General features: G+C 36.9%; 1 protein-coding gene across 2 annotated transcripts in view; it reads left to right on the plus strand.

Moving 5' to 3' along the window:
• Positions 1 to 27,591, plus strand: part of TTC33 (tetratricopeptide repeat domain 33) — a 32,121-nt gene extending 4,530 nt beyond the window's left edge. For both annotated transcript variants that reach the window (XM_060009550.1, XM_060009551.1), the window contains exons 3-5: positions 20,430 to 20,511; positions 22,333 to 22,464; positions 25,399 to 27,591. In XM_060009550.1, coding sequence (XP_059865533.1) covers positions 20,430 to 20,511; positions 22,333 to 22,464; positions 25,399 to 25,752 — 568 coding nt within the window. In that variant the 3' untranslated portion in view covers positions 25,753 to 27,591. The remainder of the gene's footprint in view (positions 1 to 20,429; positions 20,512 to 22,332; positions 22,465 to 25,398) is intronic.

A 27,591-nucleotide genomic window follows, 5' to 3' on the forward strand; every position in this document is an offset into this window, starting at 1 on the left:
TGGTGGTCCAGTGGTTAAGCCTCTGCTCTTCCACTGCAGGGGGTACTGGTTCGATCCCTGGTCAGGGAACTAAGCTCGCACATGCCGTATGGTGTGGCCAAGAAAAAAAAAGAAAGAATTTTGAACTTCTATTTTGTGATTAGGTGAAAGGAATACTAGTCAAATAAACCTTACAAATGAATGAAAAATAAAATTCTTTACTCATGTGTATGTTTCTGAATCTGTGTTTCAAAGGATATCATTAAGTTGATCTCAACTATGGTGACAGATCAGGAAGTAAATTAGTCGCTAGGGTGGCAGTTATTGGTTCAGGAACAGTATTAGACATTTATTGATGTACCAATATGTATTAAATGAGTCAACTTTTAAGAAATGTGTAATGTCATCATTAAAATATAACATCAAATAACCATTCATCCATCCATCCTTCTTTAAAAATAACATTCAAAGAGAGGTAAGATATATTATCAGACTTTAAGGAGCTCAGCCTTTGGTAAGATGCACAGAATACAGATAATTATCAATACATTGCAGAGTAGTGTATGCAGTAAGACAGGTTAGTTCATACAGAATATTTCAGAATCACAGGGAATGGAGCCACCAGTTCTGTCTGGTATATCAAGGAAGTTCTGACAGATAAGTTCAATCTTCAGCTGGGTTTCAAAGAAGGAGTAGTACTTTGCCAAACCAATAGTGGTGGGAAGCATTTCAAGAAAGTGGGAACAGAATATGGAAATGCAAAGAATTTTCCTAAACATGCAAAAGAAATTGTTTTACATGTTTAGGAAGATTCTACCAACTTCATGTTTCTGGAGCAAAGAAATACAAATAAGTTTGCAGCAAATACTGCTGAAGAAAAAAAACTAGACTGTGATCTCTTTATATGCAACAGTAAGACCCTTTTCATTATATTCTATTGGCAATGGTGAAAAGTAATTTTATGACTTTAACAAAGTAATGAAAAACCACAGTCACATCAGCATATTAAATTTTCTTATAGTAGTTCTCCCTTTTTGAAGTTACCTTATATGCTTATTTAGTTGTTTATATTTAGTTGTCTTTCTTCTGTAGAAATGTAAGCTCCAGGAATGTAGGGACTTTGTCTAGACAGACTTTTGTCCTGTGCCTTCAGCTCTTAGACCAATTTGTGGCACTTCCCAGGCCCTCAGTAAATATTTATTGAATATTTATAAGGCTGCTCTGTTTTGTTATATTATGGCTAAATAGGTTTTTGTGGATTAACTACCATATATTGCATTGCACTATAGGAATATATATTTCAAACTCCAGATTAGAACACAGTATTCTGAGAACATATTTTATTTCATATCCCAACCACAAAGGACCTTTGGGAATAGAATTTTCCTATCTGTATGAGAATATGACACTTGAAAATTATTGTTCTTTTCTGAGTCTTATTCCTTTCCCTATAACCTATGATGGTAAGGATTAAGTAATAAAATACGGAACAGCTTTGAACTTGGAATGAGTAATAATCCTTAGAATGGTAGAGAAGTAGGGATGCTCCTGGAGGAATCGCTAAAGAAGGAGAGAGGGAGGAGGGAGCACCTTCTACTTCCTGGGATGCATTCTTTTGCCTCCTTGTGATTTTCTTCATTTTTGCCCTCAAGATTCTCTTATTTAGTTTTATTTAGCACCGAGAGAGTTTTCTGAACACATTGACTATGCATGATCCAAGTGTGTTAATGTCAGCCTTCCTCCAAAGGAGGCATAGTTCTTGAGCATCAGAGTCTCCTGTTGTCCATTTTATTTCGTTAGTAAGAAACTATAACTACTCTTAGAAAAATTTGGTTTGCAGTGGAATGGTTTTTAAATTCTGAAGTTCTGCCTTGTAGTATTCATGATTCTTTGTAACAGAAGACTAGTTTACTTTTCTACGCAAGCCCTAAGTAATGTTGGTGCCTTATAGAGACAGTATAGTAAGTCTAGTGGTTACGAGTGGGGATTTTGAAGTTATTTTAACTCCGTTCAGATCCTAGTTTTATCATTTATATCTGTATAAACTTGGGGCACATTCTTAACCTTTCAAGGGTCAATTTCTAGTTTCCTTATATTAAAATGGTGACACTTACCTCATAGACTATTGGGGTATTAAAGAGCAAGTCCATGTAAAAGAGCTTATTAGCATGCACTCAGTAAATATACTTTAGGTAATTTATTTTAAGATTTTATATGTGATTGGTAGATTTCATGCAGTATTAAAGGTTTTTTTTTATAAGTTATTTTGTTCAAACAGCTTTTTCTTGAATTAATTCTAACTAGGATATATCTTCTCAAGAATCACAATGTGGGTCCCAGCTTTGATATGTTGGCTTTTAAGGTTTCAACCACTAGATGGTGATATTTGATTGTGTAGCTAAGTGGTTTCATTTTTTTCTTGTGAGTATTAGTGTGTATGTGTGTGAAGCTAGAATATAATTAGAATTTACCATGAATTTTGTTCCTTGTCTAGAAAAGCATACTTACCAAAGTGAACCTGAGGTGACCTGGCTGTGTGAAACACATTCTGTTGAGTGCCAACCTGAATATATTTAATGACTGTGATCTTGCCTCTTATTCTTTGGAAGAGAATAGATGCAGTGAGTGTAGAATGCCTTTATTTTCTCACCACCACATCTCCTAATCTGAGTGCATCTGCATCCAAGCCATCTGCGTTCACTGTGTTGTAATGAAGTGCCCCTTCTTTTTTCAAAGGCCCACCCCTCCACTTGTGCACTAGACTTCATCTCTCTTGCCCTTTCAGGAATATTGTTCCTAAAACCCCCTTTCATTTTGATGTCATCTGTTGTCTTCTCTCTCCCTCTCTCTTTTTTTACTGAATTATAATTGATGTACAATATTATATAAGTTACAGGTGTACAGTATAGTGATTCACAAGTTTTGAAGGTTATACTCCATTTGTTATTATAAAATAATGGCTGTAGTCCCTGTGTTGTATACATAATAGTTTGTACCTTCTATTCCCCTACCCCTTATTGCCCGCCCCGCCCCCCCGGCTCCCTCTCACTGGTACACAAACATACCCTGATACCATCCATTTGAAAACATTCCCTTGACTCCACACACCCTACCATTTCTTTGCTCCCCCTTCACAACAAACTCCATTTCTTTTTCTTTTTTTTTTTTTTGCGGTACACGGGCCTCTCACTGCTGTGGCCTCTCCCGTTGCGGAGCACAGGCTCCGGAAACGCAGGCTCAGCGGCCATGGCCCATGGGCCCAGCTGCTCCGCGGCATGTGGGATCCTCCCGGACCAGGGCACGAACCCGTGTCCCCCGCATCGGCAGGCGGACTCCCAACTGCCGCGCCACCAGGGAAGCCCCCAAACTCCATTTCTTGATGAATCATCCTCTCAGTCCATTCCAGTCAAGTTGCTGTCCCCACTAATCCACTTCTAAAGGTTGTTGATGACCTCCATGTTGTCAAATCCCGTCTTCATGTCTTGGTTCTCATTTAGTGTGCCTCTTGGTATTCAGCACAGCTGAGCACTCCCTTCTTAACTATATTGCCCTGTAATCTGCAACACCACACTCTCATGAGTTTCCTTTTGTCTCAGTGTCCACTGCTTGTTAATCTTCTTTGCTTGCTGTTTTCTTTTGCTCATTTTCATTTTCTTTGCTCATTTTCATTTCATTTTCTAAATATTAGTGAGCCACTTTTAACATCAAAAGCCAGGAGTCATCTCTGCTGGTTTATGTGCCATTCCAGAGCTAATCAGCCCCACTCACCTCCAAAACCCTGCCCTTGAGACAGCTCATGGTATTCTTTTTTTTAATGTGTTTTTAAAATTGAAGTGTAGTTGATTTACAATGTTGTGTTAGTTTCAGGAATACAGCAAAGTTATTCAGTTTATATATATATATATTTTTTCAGATTATTTTTCATTATAGGTTCTTACAAATATTCTTATTACCATAAAGTCCTGGCAGCTGCTGCTGTCAGCACAGACCAGAGAGCCCCTATGTACGGTGCTAACTGATAATGAAAGACCATCACACCTTGACACTGGCCAGGTTGGACCTATAGGTGCTTTAGAGGCACTGGGTCACACACCCAGAAGTGTGAGTGGGTTAAAGCCTTGTGGGGCTGACTTTGATCTAGGGGAGACAGGATATGGGAGGGAGGCTGCAGATAAATTCTTTTTCCTCCTTTCCCCACTGGACTGTTTCCAATACAAAGAGGTTTCATACTGTCTCTGAAGAAGTTCTACAATATTAACAATCATCTGTGTTTGTTTTGAAGCTGTTGTCAGCTTAACATATGCCTTATATTTATTCTCGCTCCTTCCTGCCTCACTTTTCTTTCTTTTTTTTTCTCCCTTGGATCCTATGCCCCACACAGCGGTAGCCTATAAGCTTAGGCCTCAGGCTTTATTTCCCAGGTAACCCAAGCTAAGATTTCATCCTGGATTCCTTTCTTTTTTTCACTCCTCATATCCAATCCAAGTTGAGATGATTTTACTTTTTAATATATTCCAAATCACTTTTATCCTCCCTTCTGTTTTCATGGCTGTCATCCTAGTCTAATCTACCAGCAGCTCTTACCTAGATTTCTCTGGTAGTCTCCTAACTAACAGGCCTCCCTGTGCTCATTCTTATACCCCTACAGTTCATTCTCCTCCCCCGGGCCTGACTGATCTTTTCAAAATGTAAAGCAACTCATGTCTCTGTGTTGCATGGAAACTTTATGGATTCATCACTCATACAGTGAAATCCACACTCACAACTACGGGCTACTAGTTTCACGATCATGGCTTTGGACTACCTCTCTGGCCTCGCAATCCCCTTCCTCCTTCTTTTATAGCCATGCTCGTTTTCTTTTCTTGCCTCAAAAAATGGGGTGTTTGATCCTGCCTTGGGCTCTTCCTTTGTCTGGAATGAACTTCTCCAGGTTTTCCATTGGCTGGCTGCTTTTTGTCATTCAGCTCTCAGCTCAGATGCCTTCCCAGAGAGACCTTTTCTGACCATGCATTCGCCCCATCACATCCGTCCATGTGTTTTTCATCATGGCACTTAACCACGTTTTAACTTATGTTTGTTGCCTTTCTGTGCCTTCTTCACACACATATACAGTCTAGAATGTAAGCTCTAGAAGAGTAGTAGGGTCCTTTTATATCTTATTGAATGCTGCATCCTCAGTACCTAGAATACTACCTAACCCAGAGTAGTATTCTGCTCTGGTGCTCAATAAACGTTTATTAAGTGAATAAGCTGGTAACTGTATAGCTCATTAAACTTGATGCTACAGTAAATTACAAACATAATTGGGAGCAAAGTAGCTAAACACCTTGATATTTCTATCTGGTAGTAAGCGTGCTGACTTATTTGGCTTAATCACCAGCTGTTCTTTCTTTTTTTTTTTTAATTTATTAAAAAATTTTTTTAACATCTTTATTGGGGTATAATTGCTTTACAATGGTGTGTTAGTTTCTGCTTTATAACAAAGCGAATCAGCAGCTATACATATACATATATCCCCATATCTCCTCCCTCTTGCATCTCCCTCCCACCCTCCCTATTCCACCCCTCTAGGTGGTCACAAAGTCAGCTCAGTGCTTTGTGACCAGCTGTTCTTTACCTCAATGTAGGGTATTATCTCACCCCACCCTTGGGCAGTCCCTGGAACTATTCACTCTGCTTCCTTCTTTGGGCTAGTTTGGTTGCATACTGTTAAGGTTGTCTTTAAATTGGCTGAATCAGACTTTGGTCACTTATTAACCACAGTGACTTTAAACCAAGTTTTTATCTTTTAATGTTTCCTATCCAGCAGCTGCAGTAGGGCTATGCCTGTTCGGTCTGTTCCAAACCAAATTTGAATTAAGAGATATGCTGTGGAGCTTACGAGAGACCATTGATTTATTAGGTGCCAAGTTTACTGTGATCCAAAAGTGGAGGAACTAGATGGTGCTACCTTTTATTTGTAGGCCAGGAGAAGTAAATCAAAGAGGAAATGAGAAATGAGGGAGGGGAGGGAATTCACCAAGCCGACAGTAGTGAAGTAAATGCCCACCAGTTCTTGCTTCTCTTTAGCCAGTGGAAAGCAGCTCACTTGTTCCTTTAAACCTTTGTATGCCTTGGTGAACAAAGCACGTTTCATTTGGCAGTGTCTCTGCTAACAGCAGTGGCTATGTTTTCAAAACCAAAACAGTGCAACAGGAAGAGGACATTTTTCTTTTTGCCTCAGATCTGTGTATTTGCACAGGTTTGCACATGTGTGTTTGTACGTGTGGGCATGTTTGCATGCCTGCCTAATGAAAAGAGAAAACAGAACTAGGGATGGTCAGTGTCATCTTGAACTTCTTGGTTTATTTTGTACTTTGGGACAACTTAAACTTAGGTGCATAAGCAGCTTTGTGGCAGTGGGTGGATGAGCCGGCCTGATTCTCAGGAATAATGCTCTTGGCATCTTGGGCAGGACAGTGCCTTGTGCAGGATTGCCTTTTGCCTTGCAGGATGTTAACATCCCTGACCCCCTGCCGCTAGTGCCTCCAAGTCTTTGACAACTGAAAAGTCCTCTATAAATTGCCATACATGCCCTCCATGGGGTGATAACTGCCCCTGGTTGAGTTAGGCAGAAAATAGGACTGAAAGAAAAAAGGGCATTTGACAAATGTGGCAGTTTAACAGTGGTTGGCCCAAGTAGAGTAGGTGTTGGCAAACCTTAGTCTATTTTTATAAATAAAGTTTTACTGGGACACAAACATGGCCTTTTGTTTGCGGCTGATTTTGTGCTACAACAGAATTGAGTAGTTGTGTCAGAGACAATATGGCCCACAAAGCCTAAAATATTCACTGTATGGACTATTACTATGCTGACCTTGGCTTTAGGCCCTTCCTCAAAAGCCACAACGATGCCTGAAACCTTAGACACCCCAGGGTCTTAAGGTACCTATAATTCTAATCTCTTGATTCTTTCTACCCACGTTGCTATTCCCCTGGTCTTGGGAATTTCTTGTAATATCTGTACGTGGAATGGTGAGATGAAACAAAGTAAGAATTAAGGTGTTTGCTACTTTTGTCTTAGGGTATAATTTGTTTTTACGTCTTTCCATCTTTTTTTTTTTTTTATGTATTGTAAGCATGCTAGCTTCTGTCCTCTTTTCATGTCTTCCATGCTTCTCTCTGCTGCTTTCCAAGACTTCTCTTGGAGAAGGTAGGACAAATGAGATAGGTAGAATCTGTGATATTAGCACCTTCTATGTGCCCGGTCATGTTCTGGGTATTGTAGAGAATACAAGCAAATCCACCCTTTGGTCCCTGAACTCATTAGTAAAGAGAAGATAGAAATACATGGAAGAATTAGAGAAAAATTAAACGAAAACAATATTGGGGTAGTTAGAGAAAGCATTGGTCAGGTAGTTATAAGAGCTAGCTTCAAATCCTGGTTTGTGTAGGCTTAGTACCATGTGCCTTTGGACTAGTCCTGTAGTTGCTCTCTACTTTTGTTTCTTCCATCAGTAAAATGAAAACAAGTAATGCCAATCTTATAGGACTTTTTGTGAGCACTAAGTGAATTAACTTTTTACGAAAATAATTATATGTTAAGTAATTGTATGGAAAGTGCTTTGTAAAACATAGATTACTTTAGAAATATAAGTGTGACTGTGTGGTCAGTTAAGTGGTACTCATGGTCTTCATGGGAAAAGGGGATTTTCACTTGGTCTTAGAGGAGAGAGAGCCTTTGACTAGGTGAGAAGCGGGGGAACAGGAACCTAAATGTGCACATGTTTGTTCACTGAGGAACCCACACGAACAAAGGAGTGATGTGTAGGTAGAGACGGGGCAAAGATGCAGCTAAGTGAAGCAAAGGAGTGGTGAGGAGAAGAAAGACTGGACAGATAGGCTAAGACTGGGAGACATAGACTTGCTACTGTTGAATCCTGTGGAATTTACTACTATGCTATTAATTAGAAAATTATGAGTATAAAGATTATTATGAAGCAACAATTGAATTTTCCAGAGAAAGAAGGTAGAACATAACATACTTCCAAAGTTTTTCATGTTGTGTCTATAATAACATTTGGAAATATTATTTAGAGACCAGCTTATAATCACCTGTAATATGCCTAAGAAGTACAAACACGTTTTTTTAGGTGACACAGTTAATGCTTTTAGAGGTAATACCATTAATACTTAGTGGATAATAGCACCAGGGAACTAAATTTCTTTAATATTGTATATACATTTTGTTAAAAACATTATAGATGATAGCTATAAATAATCAAAATTGGGTATTAAATTATAGTAAGCATTGTTGAGTGTCATATACTTTTTTTTCTCCATTATCTATTACGTATGAAACCTTTTCTAATGTTTTTCTGAGGCGTACCCTACATGGTCATGTAGATTTTGTACTTTAGCAAGTTGCTGGATTTAATTGCTAATCCTTTATTTAGGATTTTTACATTTATCTTATGGACTAAAAATTCTTCAGTGATCACTAGGATTAATTCTCATTTCTCAAATAATGTATCTTTCTTAGGACGAAAGTGTGCTTTATTTTTATTGCTAGATTCTCCACATATGCTGCAATGCATTAGGACTCTTAAGACTACACTTCTAATTGTGGAATTTCAAATTTTGGATTAGGCAGTGGCGGCTATTTTCCAGTCAGGGCCCCTCCCATACTGTCCCAGTTCGTCCTGTGTTAGCTGATACAGCTGCATATACTTTGGGGAGCAAAGTACCTATTGCACTGTCTACATAGAGCTTTTAGTTTAAATAAGCACAGAGATAAATATAAAGTTTCAAACAGTTTTACAAAGATAAGTAACCGGGTACCATGAGCCAGAGTGATTTAGATAAGGGGTCACAGAAGGCTTCTCCAAGGAAGCAAGAAGACAAATGATTGAGTTCATCCAGACGAAGGGAGTTCTACTTATTGTTTTGCCTTTATTGTGATTTTATATTTATCATTAAAATAAGGGAACTACTGATTTATTTGTAAATGTTTTTATTTAATCCAAATTATACTAGAATTAATTTCTGGTGAATTTTATTTTGTGACATGTATGTGTATGCTAAACGAATAAGTAATATAGGTGGTAAAATATTTCAGATGATTTTTGTATCTAAAGTAAAAATTGGGATATTAAAATGATGACTTTTTAGAAATTTTTCAGAAAATTCTCATTGCCTAGTGTAGCAAGGAGTAGAACAGGGTAATTGCTTTCAATACAGTAACAACTAAGAAACGTTCTGTACTAGTTAGACGTTGGCATTGTTGTTTCAATTTGCTTTGGAAAATGACCTTTATTCAGTGTGTGTGCACTTCCATGTAATTTCAGAGGACCTTCCTACTGTTTCCAGAGTGAATTGATCTGCCTTAAATTGTTTGTTCTTGTCTATAATAAATTAGAAACTTTTAAAAACATGTTTGTTCTTTTGTGTAAGTAAATTGTTTAAATTATTACTGAAAGTAGACTTTATGACTTAACCTAATCCTGCGTCCACATAATTTCAATAAGTGATAGTGACTAAAATTCAGAGCAGTTTAGTATAAAATAAAGTATATTTATATCGTGTCTCTTGCTATTGCCTAGTAAAAACATACTGGGACTCCAGTCTGAGCATCATTTCAATACTTCTTCCCGTTTCACATCCCCTTTCCTTCAATATGACTGTCTTGAGAGAGTATGCAATTAGGTAGTATATTTTTTCTTTCATTGTTTTTGCTTCTTTTTTCTTCCTTTCTGAGCCTAACTGAAGTTGCGAGAAGTTAAGTTCCTTATGATGAATGATCATTATATGGTACTGCACATTATTTTCTCCTTGCTTTCTTCAGAATGTTATTCTAAATTCTAGACAGAAAAACTCAAAGTAATTTATGGAGGATTTTTTTTTTTTTGGTTTAATTCAGGGAATTGACCGTTGTCTAAAACTTGGAACCTGATCTACCTACATTGGAAATCGCATGATTTTCAGTCAAATCTCAACAGATTTCAACATCATTATAATTTCTCTATGAAAGCTCCCACAAAATCAAGGAACCAAACTAAACTTTAATTTCAAATATTATATACTGAACTTACAATAACAAAATCTAAACTAAGCCAGAAAAGTTATTTCTGTCGTTAAACATTTTGGGGAAACAATGATTATAAATATTAGAAAACACAATATAAAATAAGGTGAAAACTTTAATGTTCTTTTTTAAAATTCTTAAAAAGATTTATTTATTTATTTATTTATTTATTTTTATTTATTTATTTTTGGCTGCGTCAGGTCTTAGTTGCAGCATGCGGGATCTTCGTTGAGGCATGCAGCATCTTTCGTTGCGGTGTGGGGGCTTTTCATTGTGGTGCTTCTCTGTAGTTGTGGTGTGTGGGCTCCAGGGTGCCTGGGCTCTGTAATTGTGACATGCAGGTTCCAGGGCGTGTGGGCTCTGTAGTTTGCGGCACGTGGGCTCTAATTGAGGGGTGCAAGCTCAGTAGTTGTGGCATGTGGGCTTAGTTGCCCTGCAGCATGTGGAATCCTAGTTCCCTGACCAGGGATCGAACCTGCGTCCCCTGCATTGTAAGGCGGATTCTTTAACACTGGACCACTAGGGAAGTCCCCTTTAATGTTCCTGACGATATAGTTTTTAGTAAGGAAATAAAATGATGAATCATATATTAGCTGCTGATTTACTGAAATGTAGCTGTATAGGAATAGCTTTTAAATTTGTTTTGGTATTCCCACATGAGCACATAAAATTGTATGATAGAAGTCTATCATGATATTAGTGGAAAGTGGTGATCAATATGTTTAGTTACAATTTATTTGACATTGACAAAAATGCTCTAACATTTGTTCTTAAATACAGTCAGTCCTCATTCATGGATTTTGGATTTGTGAGTTCACTTACTCAGTACAATGTATTTGCAACACCAAAATCAGTACTCATGATGCTTTCCCATCTGAGTTCCCAGCTGAGTCAAACAAGGCAATGCTCCCTCTGCCTTTGTGTTTTACCTCTCATACTGAAAGCAAGCGTACTGTCTGTGGTCTAGTTAGTGTTATGTTTTCCCCTTTTTTTTTGCCTTTTCTTGATGATTTTGCTGTTTAAAAAGGCCCCCAAGTTGGGGGGGGGCTTTTTAAACAGCAAAAAAAGTAGTGCAGAAGTACTGTCTAGTGTTGTTAAGCCCAAGAAGGCTGTGATGTGCCATATGGAGAAAATACGTGTGTTAGGTAAGCTTCATCCAGGCCTGAGTTACAGCTCCGCTGGCCACGAGTTTAGTGTTAGTGAATCAGCAATGTACATTAAAGATGTCTTTAAACAGAAATGGACATAAAACGGGGTTATATGTTAATCAGTTGATAAAAATGTGACGAGAGGCTTGCTGGAACTTAACCTTAGAACCAATGATTCAGTATTCATTAATTCAATCTTTATGGTGACTTTATAGAACAAAACTACTGGGAATGGGAATCAGTTATATCTAGAATAAAGATTTTGAGTTTAGCAGTGTTTTCATGTATGCAACTTTTCTTTTGTCAAGAATTTAAATAATCAGGACAAGTAATTAAAATTTACTTTAAAGCTGCATAAAATCTAGCAGTGTGATTCGGCAGAGATAAAATTATGTTCAACATCATTTGTCATTTGTTGTTTCATACTCTTCTCCCCTCACTCAGATTAACTTAGTATATTAATGTCTTGTATCTATTTTTACTCACTGAACATTTATTTAGTGCTTTTGTTAGGCATTGATGCCACAAAGAAAATATTAGATAAACATCTTTTGGGGGACAACACAAAGAGGGAAGCTGTTTTGATATGGAGTAAAGAGTACAGTTTTAGAGAGTTCCTTGGATGATATAAAAGGAGGGCGTTTAACTAAATGGGGGAATGAAAGAATTAAAGCGTGTTTTACAAGATTTTTTGGAGGAGATAGCATCAGAACAGTCATAAAAGGTAAATGGAAATTAGCTGAAGAAGGGGCAGAACAATGTTCCAGTCGTAGGAATCTGCATGTGCAAAGCCAAGAAGAGGCCAGAGAAAATCTCTCCCTTTGGAGTATCAAAAATAGTTCAGGGGCTTCCCTGGTGGCGCAGTGGTTGAGAGTCCGCCTGCCGATGCAGGGGACACGGGTTCGTGCCCCGGTCCGGGAAGATCCCACGTGCCGCGGAGCGGCTGGCCCCGTGAGCCATGGCCGCTGAGTCTGCACGTCCGGGGCCTGTGCTCCGCAACGGGAGAGGCCACAGCAGTGAGAGGCCCGCATACCGCAAAACAAAAAAACCCCAAAAAAACAGTAGAACTGGAAGAAGCATAATGCACAACGTCAGTGAAAGGAGCGTCTAGAGGAGAAAGGGGATTTGGAGCCGAGACATGTCTATTGGATGTCTAGTGAAATTTAAGAGGCCTGAACTTGAGTGTGTTGAAGGTAACCGGAGCTATTGAAATATTTTTATCAGTAGGTGAACTCATCAAAACTATGTTTTAGAAATATTTTTCTGAGATAGAGTAGAAAATGGATTGGAGTCAGGCAAGACTGATCTCAGGAAGACTGGTTTATTGAATTTTTGACCATCCTGGAAGGCTGAGGACCTACACTAGTAGCAGTGACAGTGGATTAAAGGAATTGAATTAGAGAATTGAAGACTAATGTGACCTAGAGCAGGGAAAAGTATAGTCAAGAATGAATGGCTTCAGGATTTTCTTAATGCCTCGGTGGTGCAGTTCTTTAAGTCAGGGATATACGGGTAGAGTAAATTTGGAGTAGGAGATGATGGTGAGTTCAGTTTAAACACATTGTGTCTGAGATATGTCAATCACCTCTTTATTTTTTTTTAATAAATTTATTTATTTTTGGCTGTGTTGGGTCTTCGTCTCTGCGTGCGGGCTTTCTCTAGTTGTGGCGAGCGGGGGCTGCTCTTCGTTGTGGCTCAGGCTTCTCATTGCGGTGGCTTCTCTTGTTGCAGAGCACTGGCTCTAGGTGCACAGGTTTCAGTAGTTGTGGCACGTGGGCTCAGTAGTTGTGGCTCACGGGCTTTAGAGCACAGGCTCAGTAGTTGTGGCGCACGGGCTTAGTTGCTCCGTGGCATGTGGGATCTTCCCGGACCAGGGCTCGAACCCAGGTCCCCTGCATTGGCAGGTGGATTCTTAACCGCTGTTCCACCAGGGAAGTCCCTGTAAATCACCTCGTGATCTTATATTCTTATATGCGTAATCTTCTCATTTCTCTATTTGCTATTCACAGAAAAACCTCCCAAGTGAGTCATTCATTGTCCCTACTTTTTTACTTCCACTTCACTATTCAGTCTGGCTTCCATTCCAACAATACTGTTTTGGTCAGTGTCACCAATGACCTGCATGACATTAGAGCTTTCTGAAGTATTCAGTACAACTCGTCACTCTCTCCATGACAGCCTTCTCTCTTGGTTTCTATAAAATCACACACACTCCTGAATTTTCTCCTTCCATTCTTTCTCTGCTTCTCAGTCATCTTTGCTGGTCCTTCCTTCTTTGCTTGATCTCCACATTTTGAAGACTTCAGCCCTGGTATCTTTTCTCTTTCTTATCTACTCTCTTCTTAAGTGATCTTTCCCAGATCCATGGTTTGTTTAATTTATTCTTAAAATTTTTACTGAAAAGAAAAATGCAATGAAATATACTCATGATTTTTAAAAAGCAAACGCAGTAATAACAAAGGATACACAGTGAAGAGTCTTACCCTTACTCCTGTCCCCTAGCCTATTATTTCACTTTCCCAGAGGCAGCCACAGTTACCAGTTTCTTGATATCCTGCCAAGATAATCTTTATATTTATAAGCATGTATGTCTATAGATCTTTTAAAACATCATTAATGGTAGCATTCTAAATATAATATATATATATACCATTCTCTCCCTTGTCTTTTTAACTTAATACATCTTAGAGATCTTTTTTTTTTTTTTTTTTTTTTGGTGGCTGTGTTGGGTCTTCGTTGCTGCACATGGGCTTTCTCTAGCTGTGGCGAGCGGGGGCTACTCTTTGTTGCCGTGCGCGGGCTTCTCATTGCGGTGGCTTCTCTTGTTGCAGAGCACGGGCTCTAGGCACGCAGGCTTCAGTAGTTGCAGCACGCAGGTTCAGTAGTTGTGGCACATGGGCCCTGGAGTGCGTGGGCTCAGTAGTTGGGGCACGCGGGCTCTAGGGTGCGTGGGCTTCAGTAGTTGTGGCGCACGGGCTGTAGAGTGCAGGGTCAGTAGTTGTGGTGCACGGGCTTAGTTGCTCCGCGGCACGTGGGATCTTCCCGGACCAGGGATCAAACCTGTGTCCCCTGCATTGGCAGGCAGATTCTCAACCACTGTGCCATAGGGAAAGTCCTTTTTTTTTTTTTTTTTAATGGCTGTGTCGTAGGTCTCTTACTATCCAGACTCTTAACTATCTGAAATCAGGAACCAGAAAGATTTGGATATGAAGGGATACTTGTATTTCATTATATGATGTTCTAAAATATATTTAACCTTACCTGTTTTGAAAAAGAACGTTTTCATCTTTAATTTTTACAAATGATATAGTGGGTATCCTTTCAAAGATATAAGTGTGCACACATACAGTTTAGTCCAAGAAAGATTTATAGAAATGGAATTGCTAGATCAAACTGGATGTGCATTTAAAAAAACATAGTTTACTTTTTTTCCCTTTTTGTTTTTGAGTATATTGTTATCAAGCAGCAAACTTGGCTTTTAGTGATTGTGTGCATGTGTGTATGTAGAAAGATAGGGGACATGCTTATAACTTTCCATTAAAAACTGTTTTCTAACTTTTTATTGTGAAAATTTTGAAACATACAAAAGAGTTGAAAATTACAGTGAGCATCTGTTTACCCACCACCTAGATTCAGCATTGTTATCTTGCCATATTTGCTTTCTCTGTATATGTTTTATGAACCATTTGATACTAAGTTGCAGACATCATGAAAGCTTATCCCTGAAAACTTCTATATGAATTTTCTATCAATAAGGACATTTCCAAAATAACCATAATATAACTAGCATGTAAGACAACAATAATTTCCTAATATTTGTTAGTATCTCATACGTATTTAGTTTTGCAGTTGTCCATAAAATGTTTTTTATAGCTGATTTTTTGGCTGAAGATCCAATCAAGACTCATACGTCGTTACTGGTTGTTAGGTGTTTTTAGTCTCTTTCAATTTAGAGCTGGGTCTGAGACTATATACAGTTAGTGGATCGAACTTTGTATGCCATCTGTTTTTCTAAATAAAGTTTTGTTGGCACACAGCACCACTCATTTGTGTTGTCTGTGGTTGCTTTCACACTAGAGCAGCAGAGTCAGGTAGTTGGAACAGAGACTGTCTTGTCTCCAAAGCCTAAAGTATTTACGATTTGGCCCTTTACAGAAAAAAGTTTGTGGACCCTTATTTAGAACATTAGAACAATTCTCTCACCTTTAAAAGTTTTTCCCATGGCATTGACTTTTTGAATTAACTAGGCAAATTGCTTAGTAGACTGGCTCACACTCTGGATTTGCCTGATTTTTTCCCTCTGGATCATTTAATTTTTTTTCTCTCCATCTCTTGTATTTTATGTAAACTGGAAGTTAAGTCAGGCAGCTTCAATTGAAGTTCAATTTTTTTTTTGCTAGAATATTCATGGTGTTGTTTACTTTCTGTTGCATCACATCATGATATATATAATATCTGGGTGTCCCTTTAGTGATGCTAAGGTCAGTTACAGCATTCAGGGGAATATCAGCCTTATCTTCCATTGTACAGTTCTGCATCAATCTTTTCCCTAATGGTTTTAGCATCCACTGATGGTCATCATTTAGATCCATCTAGATCCATTATTTCATAAGTGATGATTTTTAAAATTCTAATATTTCTTCTGCATTTATTAGCTGTTTTCTTCCCCTGTTAAGAACTTTCCTTCATCAGCATTTGTTTAGAGGTTTATTTTTATGTTTAAGTTGTTGAAGGAAAAAAGTTTTTTGTCCCTTACAAAGGTTTTGAAAGTAGGGTTCCTGTACATGTCCTCTTATTGTTTACAGTAGTTTAAAAGTAGTTGTTCACGTCCGGAGCCTGTGCTCCGCAACGGGAGAGGCCACAGCAGTGAGAGGCCCGCGTACGGCAAAAAAAAAAAAAAAAAAGTAGTTGTTCATTTGAAGCAGAGCTTTTAAGTGTATGTTTGTGTGTGCGTGCATGCACCTGCGTACTAGATTGAGGAGAGAACATATGAGAGGCTGCTGCTGTATTTGTTTTTCACTATAAGGATTTCCCCTTTTTTCTATAAGGCCAAAATTTTAAAATTATAATTCTAATTGTTAAACACCTAGACTAGTTTCAGAGGATTAAACAACCTGAATATGATTTGTATTTTAGATATAATCTTCTTATACTTAAAAAGTACTAGTGTCATTTGAATTCTTGATTAGTTTAGAGATTGCTAATTCTGATAACTAAACTAACCTGGAACTGTCCCTTGTACGTCTGGCATATTAATAGAAAATCTGAAGGGGAGTTGTATAGACGAGTAAATATAATACTTAGTTTTCCCTCAGTGGCTTTTTTTCTTAATTAAAAGAAATCAATGTGAGTGATATCTTGAGTTATACAACCTTCCTTCTAAGGTGACCTCATTTCCAGTCAGTTTTACATCAAATATAATACGTGTATTCTGTTTGACCTCCAAAATACATTTTTTCTTCTTTAATAATTATTATTCGTGGCACACTTTCTTCCAAAAGAGAATTGTAATGGCCAAAGTGTAACTTTTTTCCAGATTTATTGAGATATAATTGATATATAACACTGTGTAAGTTTAAGGTTTACAAGGTGATGATTTGAACATGTATATATTTCAGAATGATTCCCACAATAAGGTTAGTTAACACATCCATCACCTCATAAAATTACTTTGTTTGTATTTGGTGAGAACACTTAAGATCTACTCTCTTAGCAACTTCCAAGTATGTGATACAGTACTGTTAACTAGAGTCACCACACCATGCTGTGCATTGTGTCTCTAGAACTTATTCATCTTATAACTGGAAGTTTGTACCAAAGTGTTACTTTTAATATCTAACAAGGGAGGATCCATTTGGAACGGTAGTAATCAGTCTTTAAGTATTATGCTGTAGAGGGAAGAATTTGATGATTTCAGGACTTGAGAAGACGTTTTGTATGTGTGTTATATACGTTATATTAAAATATACTGGAAGGGTATACAATAAAATGTTAAGTATATTAACTATGGTTATGATCTTTGGGTGGTGAAATTGTGTCTTTAATTTCTGTATGTGTGTGTATGTGTGTGTGCGCGTGCACACACGTGCGCACATACCCACGCCCACTTTCCTCTGTTTTCTGGTTCTTCTCTATTTGTATACCCAGGGAAAAATTTTTTATATCAAAACAGGTATCATTTACTCAGGTAAAGAATATAAGGAAGACCTGATTTAAGAATATTTTTTGTTCAAAAAAATACTGAATACCAATATAAGCCACCAGTGCAATTTATAGTTGCCAGCACAGATATGCTGTCTTAGCTGCCTTAAAAGATGTACATGTGCAGATCAAGGAAGGAAGAGGTCCATTGGAATCTGCAGGCCCTGTCTTCCTCCTCCTTCCCTTTTCCTCCTCTCTGCAAGCTGTGGTTTTTATCCCTGTTTAAGAGTCTGCCAGTAAAGTTCAGACTTTCTCTTTCCTTCTCTGTGTGTTTTGTTTTTTGCTAAGTGCAATACCAGGTGAAGTCCTTGTATCTTTTCTCTCCATCCTTTTTTAGAGGGACTTTTGGCTTAAAGGAAGCTGCTCTATCTAAAGGGGCTGGGAAAGGAAAGACTAAGAATGGGCTCCTTTAGGCATTAGTATATGAATCCAAGCAGCGTGACCTGATAGGTGGTGATGCTACAGAAGGAGCTAGTTAATTAATTCTGTACAGTTGATGGTATTTTAATAGAATAATTGGAATTCATAAATAAAGAATTTTAATGGTACCTGAAAAGATACTTAAATGTCTTACTTTGAAGTGCATTTGGTGGGTCTAAGCTAACACTGACATGACAATTATTTAAAAATAATTGTGAGCCTCAGGTTCCCATTCAGGGTAACTAGAAAGTAACAGTGGGACACAGTGGTTTAGCCAGCGTGTGTATACCACGTGCTAAGCACAGTTTGTGTGGAGAATTGTGTGCCAGCCACTCAGGCCTGTGCAGGCCAGGCTAGTGGGTATAGCCTGACTCTGCACAGAAGTGCCAGGGCCCGTGGAAAGCAGAGCAATGCATGGAGCACTGCAAAGGGATCTCTGAGTGAGACGGAAGGAGGAGCATTGAAGGACAGCGGCCAGTGAGACGGCATGTCTCCACTATTACTTCCCACTTGGGGGACCCTGGCTCTACACAGGTGCTTGAGTTTGGCAAAATCCTTGATAGAGAAGTAATTTTCACTTGGTGAAGCTCTTAAAGATTTGATTTGTGTCCTAAGAATAGGTCTGTTGCAGGCAGAGACGGGAAAACACACAGCATCATGGTAGCACATCATAAAAATGAGGTGAATAATGGTCTCTCTGTCTTCAGATCATTGGTAGTTCCTAAAATTCGAGTAGTCTTTCACCCAGAGTTAAACAGTCTTCAAGCAAATACCTCCTCGGGGCTCAGCGGGGACCCCTGTTAGGGAAGAAGATATTAACAGTGGTTCTGATAATCATTTCTGTGTATTCAGATGTGGTTTGTCTAGAAACAAAGACTGCCAGCCATTGTGGGGTGAATCTTCAGCTTACTGTTATATTGATACCTTAGCCTGCTGCTACAGAATAACAGTAGCCATTGCTACAACCCATGTGGCAGTTAAGGCAGGCTTTCTGTAACAGTGCACTTGTGTGCTGTCCACCTTCACCCCTGCTGCTAGCCATGGAGTTGGCAGTGTGGCAAAATTATTCTAAGATAGCTGCCGCCCTTTTGCCGTGTGCCATGGTGGCACAGGACCCTGGAAATGGTATTGCCATTTGTATTATTTACTAGTAAAGGAGTGCTGTAGCAAGGTGGAAGCAGAGATAGAGAATGTACTTTTTTATGGTTTTCAGCTTTGTATTTTCTACCAGATTCTGCCTTTATTTCTTTAGTTTTCTGCTCCCTGCTTAAATAATAATCAGTGCAGGTGAGCCCACATTTTGGTTGTTATGTTTGGTTTGGATCTTCACATAGAAGGTAGGAAATTATACACTAGAATACATAGAGGAAAGGAAGGGTAGCAAGAAGAGATTTAAGAGAAGACAGTACATGGTAGGGCTTAATATCCCAATAGAGATCTTATCAGTGGTTCTGAACTCTGGTTTTTATTACCATAACTTGGGGAACTTTAAAAAAATACAGATGCCTGGGCCCTACTCCAAGAATTTGTTTTCATTGATCTGAGACAGGGACCAGCATATATGTGTGTGTGTATGCGTGTGTGTGTGTGCACGCACGTGTATTTTTTTCCCCACACAAACCTCCCTAGATCATCTCTATGTAGCCAGGAATGAAAACTGGTGGATTATATATTTTCTGTTTAGCTCTAGAAAAGAGAATGAGTAGCATTGAGGGGAAGGTACAGGATAGAAAGTTTCAGCTCATTATAATGAAGAATATTCTAGTAATTTGAACTTTGTCCTCCTAGAAATAATCAGGTATACATGAGTTAACTGCTTGGGAAGGATGCTGTGAAGGTGACTGCTTTGGATGATATGCAGGACTTAGTCATTCCTTAATTTTATTAAAAAAAAAAAGTGCTACTGAGCTTCTGCAGATTTGGCATGGAGTATGCTAAGATCAGTTTGGGGCGTATTCAGTTTGAGGTGTCTATAGGGAATCTAGGTAGAGATGTTAGCTCAGAAGAGAGTTGTGACTGGGAGAACATCAGTGAAAAGATGATAGTGGAAATCACTGTCTTCATACTGTTTTTCGTTCATGTGACCCATATCTTATAAGCTTACCATTTATTGATAGTGATAACTAAGACATGGTCCCTGTGTTCTTGGAGCTTATAGACAAAAAATCTTAAAACTGAAGAATCTTTACAGAATGACCTGGCAACATCTTAAATTGTCATCTCTGTCAGCTAGATTGCTGCAGTAGAGCCAAGGGTTGTAATTAAATTATAAGTTCTTGAGAGAAATCCTTTGTAATACATCTGAAATGAATGACAGCACATGCAGACATTGAGGTTGGTGAAAAAAAGAAATTCTGGTGGTGATTTCTTAGGCCAGAAAATAAAACCTTGAAAAATTTCAGAAATCTTTTTTATTTAGGTTTTGCTTTTTTCTCTTTTGCTGTCCTTTCCCTTCATGTCTTAAATTTTCCTGCTTTTGTAACATCACCATTATCAGTTCTTGAATAGAGATATTTCTTGGTAAACAATTATTCCTTATTTTCTGATTTTTAAATTTGGTCATGTACTCTCAAAGACATACTGAAAATATAATATTAATGTAACTTTAACAACCATAGATACCGAGAGGCGATTCAGAAGTGGGATGAAGCACTACAGTTAACCCCAAATGATGCTACCCTGTATGAGATGAAATCACAGGTAATAATTATGAAGAATTTCCCTTTCATTGTGAAATTGCACTCACTATGTCTGGTGAGCGGTGATGAACCAAAAGAGCATTTCCTCCCATTTTCTTTCTTTTTTTTTGTAAATTTATTTATTTAATTTATTTACTTTTGGCTGCATTGGGTCTTCATTGCTTTGCACGGGCTTCCTCTAGTTGCGGCGAGCGGGGCTACTCTTCGTTGCAGTGCATAGGCTTCTCATTGCAGTGGCTTTTCTTGTAGCGGAGCACAGGCTCTAGGTGTGCGGGCTTCAGTAGTTGTGGCTCTCGGGTTCTAGAGCGCAGGCTCAGTAGTTGCGGCAAAAAACTAAGTTGGGCTTAGTTGCTCAGCGGCATGTGGGATCTTCCCGGACCAGGGCTCAAATCCATGTCCCCTGCGCAGGCGGATTCTTAACTACTGCGCCACCAGGGAAGCCCCATTTTCTTTTTTTTAAAATATAGTTTATTTGGGAAAAACATATGTCACCATATTATTTATGGCTCTTCCTCATGCATCAAATTAGAAGTTTGTTTAAAACACTTCACAATGAAGCTAACTTTCATTTCAACCTAACTGCTTAAGATATGAGCAGATGGATGTCTTTTAAAAAGTCACTGGTGATCTCTTAAACGAATGAAATGTGTTAGCTTTCCTTGGAAATTAATTGTAGTGGACTTAGCAATAACTCAGTCTCTTCAGAATGAGGATGGATTGGATTCTAGATGATGCTATTTCTCTAATAATGGCCTAGTCCATAGCAAAAGGTCAGAATAGACTCAATTTATTAATATTATAAAAATAACATTTGTACTTAAAAATACAGTTTTAATACTTTGTGAGAAATTTCATAAAGAAAACGTCTGAGCACTTGTATTAGATTATCCAAAAGATGTTTAAAATCTCAAACAGAGAATTAACCATACTTCTGGCAGGGAGTGGTTGCAGTTCAGCCTTGATCCACACACCTAGCATATCTTGCAGATGATGATCCCAAACATAGGGCACATCCTTTTTCAGCTTTGATGGTAGTTTATCCAGGAAAAACCCAAATAAATTATTTCCACTGAATGGAGTGCTGTGAAGACCTTCATTTGGATAAGTCTTTAATTTTTAATCTTAAATATGTATGTATTAAAGATAGGATTTGTGGCAAGCTATATGAAATGAGTTGTTTTATTTGGAACCTGATAATGATGGTGTCACAAATCTTGTGAAATGCAGATGGGCAAAATATTATAGATAAAAGCCAGCCCTTTCCCATAAATTGAGGTAGAGGGTTCTGGAACTCCCTGATTTTTCTGATGTGTGTGATTTGAAGAACCCAGTTGTGGGGAGGCTGGTGGAGTGTTTAAATGATTTTTATAGCAGAAAGATGTTCACTAGGGATAGGATGGGTAGTTGAACAAATTTAAATTTACCTTGTTTGACGGCAGGACCTGGAGTTCCCTAAAAAAAACACATTGTAAGTAGAATAAATAGAAGGGGAATTGGGGTTCAAATAGCTGTGAGCCACCATGGCCAGAATATGACCACCTGGTTTTGATCAGATGGACAGTAGGTTTCATCAGTTGAAAAGGGAATGCTTTATATTTTTCATAGTTATTTCAGGAGTAGGAAGAATATAATTTCTAACCCTGAAGAGCAGAGAAGGGGGTCAAACCCACTAAAATGTTACATTTTCCAGACTAAAAATATATTTTTAAAAATGAAAAGAGTTGTTTACATACAATTATCCATTTTTTCTTTTTGGCTAGTATTTAGTTTGCTAATTTATGAATATTACTGATGGGTTTTGTTTCTTCTTTTTTGGCTATAGGTCCTAATGTCTCTTCATGAAACGTTCCCAGCAGTTCATGCTGCAGAAATGGCTGTCCAGAGAAATCCACATTCATGGGAATCTTGGCAAACTTTGGGACGTGCTCAGCTTGGATTAGGAGAGATAGTCTTGGTAAGTAAGTCAGATTATTACAGTGATCACATTTTATTTTGACATGCTTTTCATCAGCTGAACCAAAAAGTAAATAGTCATTTATCATGTGTACACAAAAAGTAAATAGCAAATAACCTTTTAAAGGTATTAACCCATAAACACAGATGAGTTATTACCAAACATCTTTTTCCATTACAGATATCAATTATATCAGGATCAGAATATTTTTCAGGTATTTGACATCCTGGGAATTAAAAAAATATTAACATGAAATGTAGGCATTTGGTAAACCTTATTTAAATATAAAACAACTTCTAGGTTAGTTGCTTGCATCATTAAATTTACCACATTATAAAGTGGTATTAGTATCACCATGGAGACAAAAACCACTAAAAGATTATGTTGAGGAAGGAAGAAAGTGAAATACGGGAGAGTAATGGTGATAAATATTCAGACTGAAAAATTGCTAAGCTTAGTGAGGGGAGAAATGGGGAAGGGTAGAAGCTTATGAAAATGAAATACTCATTGTGTAAAGTTTACTCTAAACTGGTACTTGGTGCATTTCTCACCTTGTCTGGACTATACCTTGTAGGTAGGCTTGGTAGGTCAGAGTTGGCTGTGAGCATTGTCCTGTTTTTGTTTTTCTTTTGACTGAACTATATATACCTGACAGCTAATTTCCTAAAAGACTTCTGTAAATCTAATATAGTGGTGCCACATTTGCTCTTTGTCATCAAAAATTAAGATTTTTCATGCTTTTATTAGCTTTTTACAGTTAAAAACAAAACAAGCAAAAAAATACCAAAGAAGTTTCTTTAAAGGCTAAAATTATTGGTAAATCCTGAATTTAACATTACTAATAATGGTTTTAGTCAGTTGTAGATAACTTAGATTTTTCTGGTACTCTTGTAAATATATCATTATTTCTAATTAAGAAGATATTTGTCAAATTCTCAAAAATCATAAGGAATTTTGATGAGAAAAGGATTGCTTAAAGTAAAATAACTTAAAACTGATAATCTGAAATAAAATTCACAGTGATGGAAACAAGTTAAACCAAAGGTTGTTTTCTTTCCTTGCCATTTAACATAGTCATCTTTCCTCTTTTTTATCTGAAGACTTAAATCATATCAGAGTTGCAAAAAGAAACTCAAGGAATTTAGTTTTCTAACAGGTTAACAGCAAAACAAAAGTCTATTCTATGATACTTTTTACCCATTTCTCCTTTATTAAAAACTTACAGATCATTATCTGTTTTGCTTATAAGTACCTATGGTAATGGGAAAAACCTCTAGGACATAATGTTTAGCAAAGATTGTCCTATAAAGAAAGAAAATAAACTGCAGGTGAGACAACAGAGATACTTTGAATAAACCAATAAAAGTAAAATTATTCAATTTTTTAAAATTGTTATTTTTTCTGCTTGATACATTTCTTTCCATTTATGTTGTGAAATTCTTGGAATTAAAAGTGTTTTCCCCCATTTAATACAGTTTTAGGGTTCTACTTGAAAAAAATCTAAATTTGTAATTTTTATGTAAACTTAAGCTGTTCTTTTGAAATACTAGAATGGTTAAAAAAATAACTTTACTCATTGTCATAATGAAGGGAATACTGTAAAAAATATATTGAAAACAAGCTAAAATTTCTAACATCTCACAGTTCTTTCTACATATACATATGGACAAAAACATAAGAAAATACATAGGTAAATAGAACAGGCAGTAAATTAAAAGTCAATAGTTGTATATACATCTATGAGTATTTAGATTTTTATGCGGAGCTGGGTGTGTATGTTGGAAAATGTTCATAGGCTTAGTTTGTTTTTCATTTTCTAATTCTTCGAGGTATAAAGTTAGGTTTTTTTCCTTGAGATCTTTTCTTTTTTTAACATAGGCATTTATCATTATAAACTTCCACTTAGTTTTGCTTTTGCTGTATCCTATAGTATCAGGATGTTACATTTTAATTTTCGTCTCAAGATATGTTTTAATTTCTCTTTTGATTTCTTCTTTGACTCACTGGTTGTTCAAGAGTGTGCTGTTTTATTTCCATGTATCTGTAAGTTTTTCCAGTTTCCTTCTGCTGTTGATTTCTAGTTTTATTCCATTGTAGTCAGAAAAGATACTTGGTATGTCTTCTTAAATTTAAGACTTGTTTTGTGACCTAAGATGTGATCTATCCTGGAAATGTTCTGTGTGTTCTTGAGAATAATGTGTATTTTGCTGCTGTTGTATGAATCATTCTATATATATCTGTTAGGTCCCTTTGGTCTATAGTGTTGTTCAAATCTTCTGTTTCCTTATTGATCTTCTGTCTGAATGTTCTATCCATTATTGAAAGTGGGGTGTTGAATCCACTACTAATACTTTATTGCTGTCTATTTCTCCCTTCAGTTCTGTCAGTGTTTATATACTTAAATGTTCTGATGTTGGGTGCATATATATTTATAATCATTATATTTTTCTGGTGAATTGACACTTTTATCATTATATAACGTCCTTCTTTGTCTCCTGTGACACTCAAGATGTGTTATCATTATTATGATCTAAACTCTTGGCTTCAAAGATATGCATTCCTGGTACCTTTCTGATCATGGGTTAGCCCAGGAAATCGCCAGATTTATATATTTGCTGATCTGCAGAAGCTGAACAATGCATTTACCTTGTTTTGAGCCATAATATCAGTACCTCTGTTTTAATAGACTTTTAGTCCTCATCAACAATTTGTCAGCCACTTTCTTTTACACTCTTTGACTCTTTTTTTTTTTTTTTTTTTTTTTTTACTGTAACCATCATCTAGTGGGTAGAGAACAGCTCTAACTTCCATCTTTACATTCTAATACATTGAGGAAAAAGAGAGAGAGAGATATGGATATTGTGGATTATATTAAATACACTCCTTTTTTAAAACTAAGCAAACAAAAAAAGTTTGACCTTTTCTCCTCCCTAGGCAATTCGAAGTTTTCAAGTAGCCCTTCACATCTATCCAATGAACCCTGAAATATGGAAAGAAGACCTTTCTTGGGCAAGAACGCTCCAGGAGCAGCAGAAGGTAGCACAGAGGATTAAAAAAAGTGAAGCACCAGCAGAGGTAACACATTTCTCACCAAAGTCAATTCCTGAGTATGACTTTGAAAGTGAGGAGATTGTAGCTGTTTGTGCAGCTATTGCTGAAAAACAGAAGACAGTTGCAGCAGATAAAACAATGGTTATTGTGTCGGCTTCTGGGACTGTAGAGACTGTGACTGAGAAGGAAGACGGTGCTGCTCCACCAGATGGCTCTGTTTTTATCAAAGCCCGATAAAGCTTAGCAGGAATCATTTGAATCTATCTTTGCCACCTAAATTTTAGCCGTTGGGGCATTTAGAGAAACAGGGCAAAACTCCTGTTTGTAAAATAAGTTTTTCAGATGAGGCATATGAAAACTAAATGGAAGAATTATTGTGTAGTGTTTGGACTCTGCTTTGATAAGCTATGATTTCAGCTTCTTAAGATTAAAATTCTGAGTACAGTGGTTTTTTGATTAATAAGCTTAATTTAATCCAAATATATAAGTGAATGCATTTTAAAGATACAACTTGAAAAGTAAATTCTCAAATAGTGAATAACTTGATGGCCAGTGTTATTAAAATATTGACTTGTTGGCTTTTATGATAAAGGAAGTAGGCTTCTTGCCCTGCTAGAAATACCCTGCTGTTACTGTTCACTCTTCTTTTTCTCTTCTTTCATTAGAGTAAGTCTGTTACAAAGCTTGAATGTTTTTGACATTCATTTTGATTCAAAGTTGTCATTTGGTTATGTGTGGGATCCTTGAAAGTTTGACTGAAAATGCATGCAAATGTGTACATTCTGAATATTTTCTGAAGTTTCTCTTAATTCTGATTTGTGCTTTTGTTTTGACTTTATAATTATTTATAACAATGGTAGTTGCTAGTTTCAGTATTTGTTAGATGTGTGAAATACTGATAAATGTCAGAATCATGGTTTTATTTTTTAAATTATTAAAGTAGATAGAGTAGTCCTTAGTACCAAGTGAGTCATTTTTAAGATGTGCATTTTTTAAAACGAATGGCTCTTATAGATATATCATAACAAATTGCACTGCTGTTGTCCCAGTCAAAAGCAGTTATTTTCTTTTCCTTATTTTTACAAGATTAAAACCCTTGAAAATAACTTATCTCTTGATATAACTTTCCAGCTGATGGTTTGGAATTCCTTTTCTAGTTAACTCTTCTGGAACTACTCAGTGAAATGAGAAACAATCACAGTTTTAAATAGCTAAATTATACCTTTCTAAAAATTGGAGAAAAAAAAAGTAGAGATTTATTGAAGTGCCAATGAATGAATACCTTAGGCACAACATACATAGAAAATGAAATGTGATTTATGGTTCAGTCCCATGAGTAGAAAGGATATATTGCAGAATATATTTCATTGAAAGGCCACAGTCACATCCACAAGTCAATACTGTCATTGCTAATATTAATTGTTATTTTTATGCCACATATATGTTAGTACAGTAGAACTGCTGTGTACTGTTACTTCTGAAACTCAGGAAGCTATTATTGGTTTAAAATTAATTTTATCCTTGTTAGAGAGGAAGTAAGTTATTTTAAAGAATCTCACCTTACCCTCTGAGGGCATGTACATGTAATACTGTACATTTTTCTGAGATAATTTAAAAACATTTCTTTTAGTCGAATGCTTACCTCTTTTTTTCAGAGTTGGAGAAGCCAGCACTTACCTTGGAAAGTATTATATTTTTTCCCTAAGGTTGTATCAGAAAGTTAGCTCTGGTTAAAGAAGTTAGTTTTAGAAAGACCCAAAAAACAAATATTAATTATATTTTATTTTGTTTAATAAGGTATATTCTCAAAGGGCAGATAGTTGGGTATCTAGAGAAGTGAGCACTTACTATTTTGTATGTTGTTTTGAGTAATGGATGTGTATTGTATAATTTGTGAATAAATAGGTTTTTTCTGCATTTAAAGGTTTGCCTATTATTTTGTGTTGTTAGCTTTTGAAAAATTAGATTGATTTATTTAATTCATTTCTTATGTGAAAATAAAATATGTAAGGCACCTTGTATGGTGTCTTGTGTATGAAGTACTCAGTAAATGCTAGCTATTTCTATGAAGAACTT

Source organism: Delphinus delphis, chromosome 3, assembly GCF_949987515.2.
Source record: "Delphinus delphis chromosome 3, mDelDel1.2, whole genome shotgun sequence".
Lineage (NCBI taxonomy): Eukaryota > Metazoa > Chordata > Mammalia > Artiodactyla > Delphinidae > Delphinus > Delphinus delphis.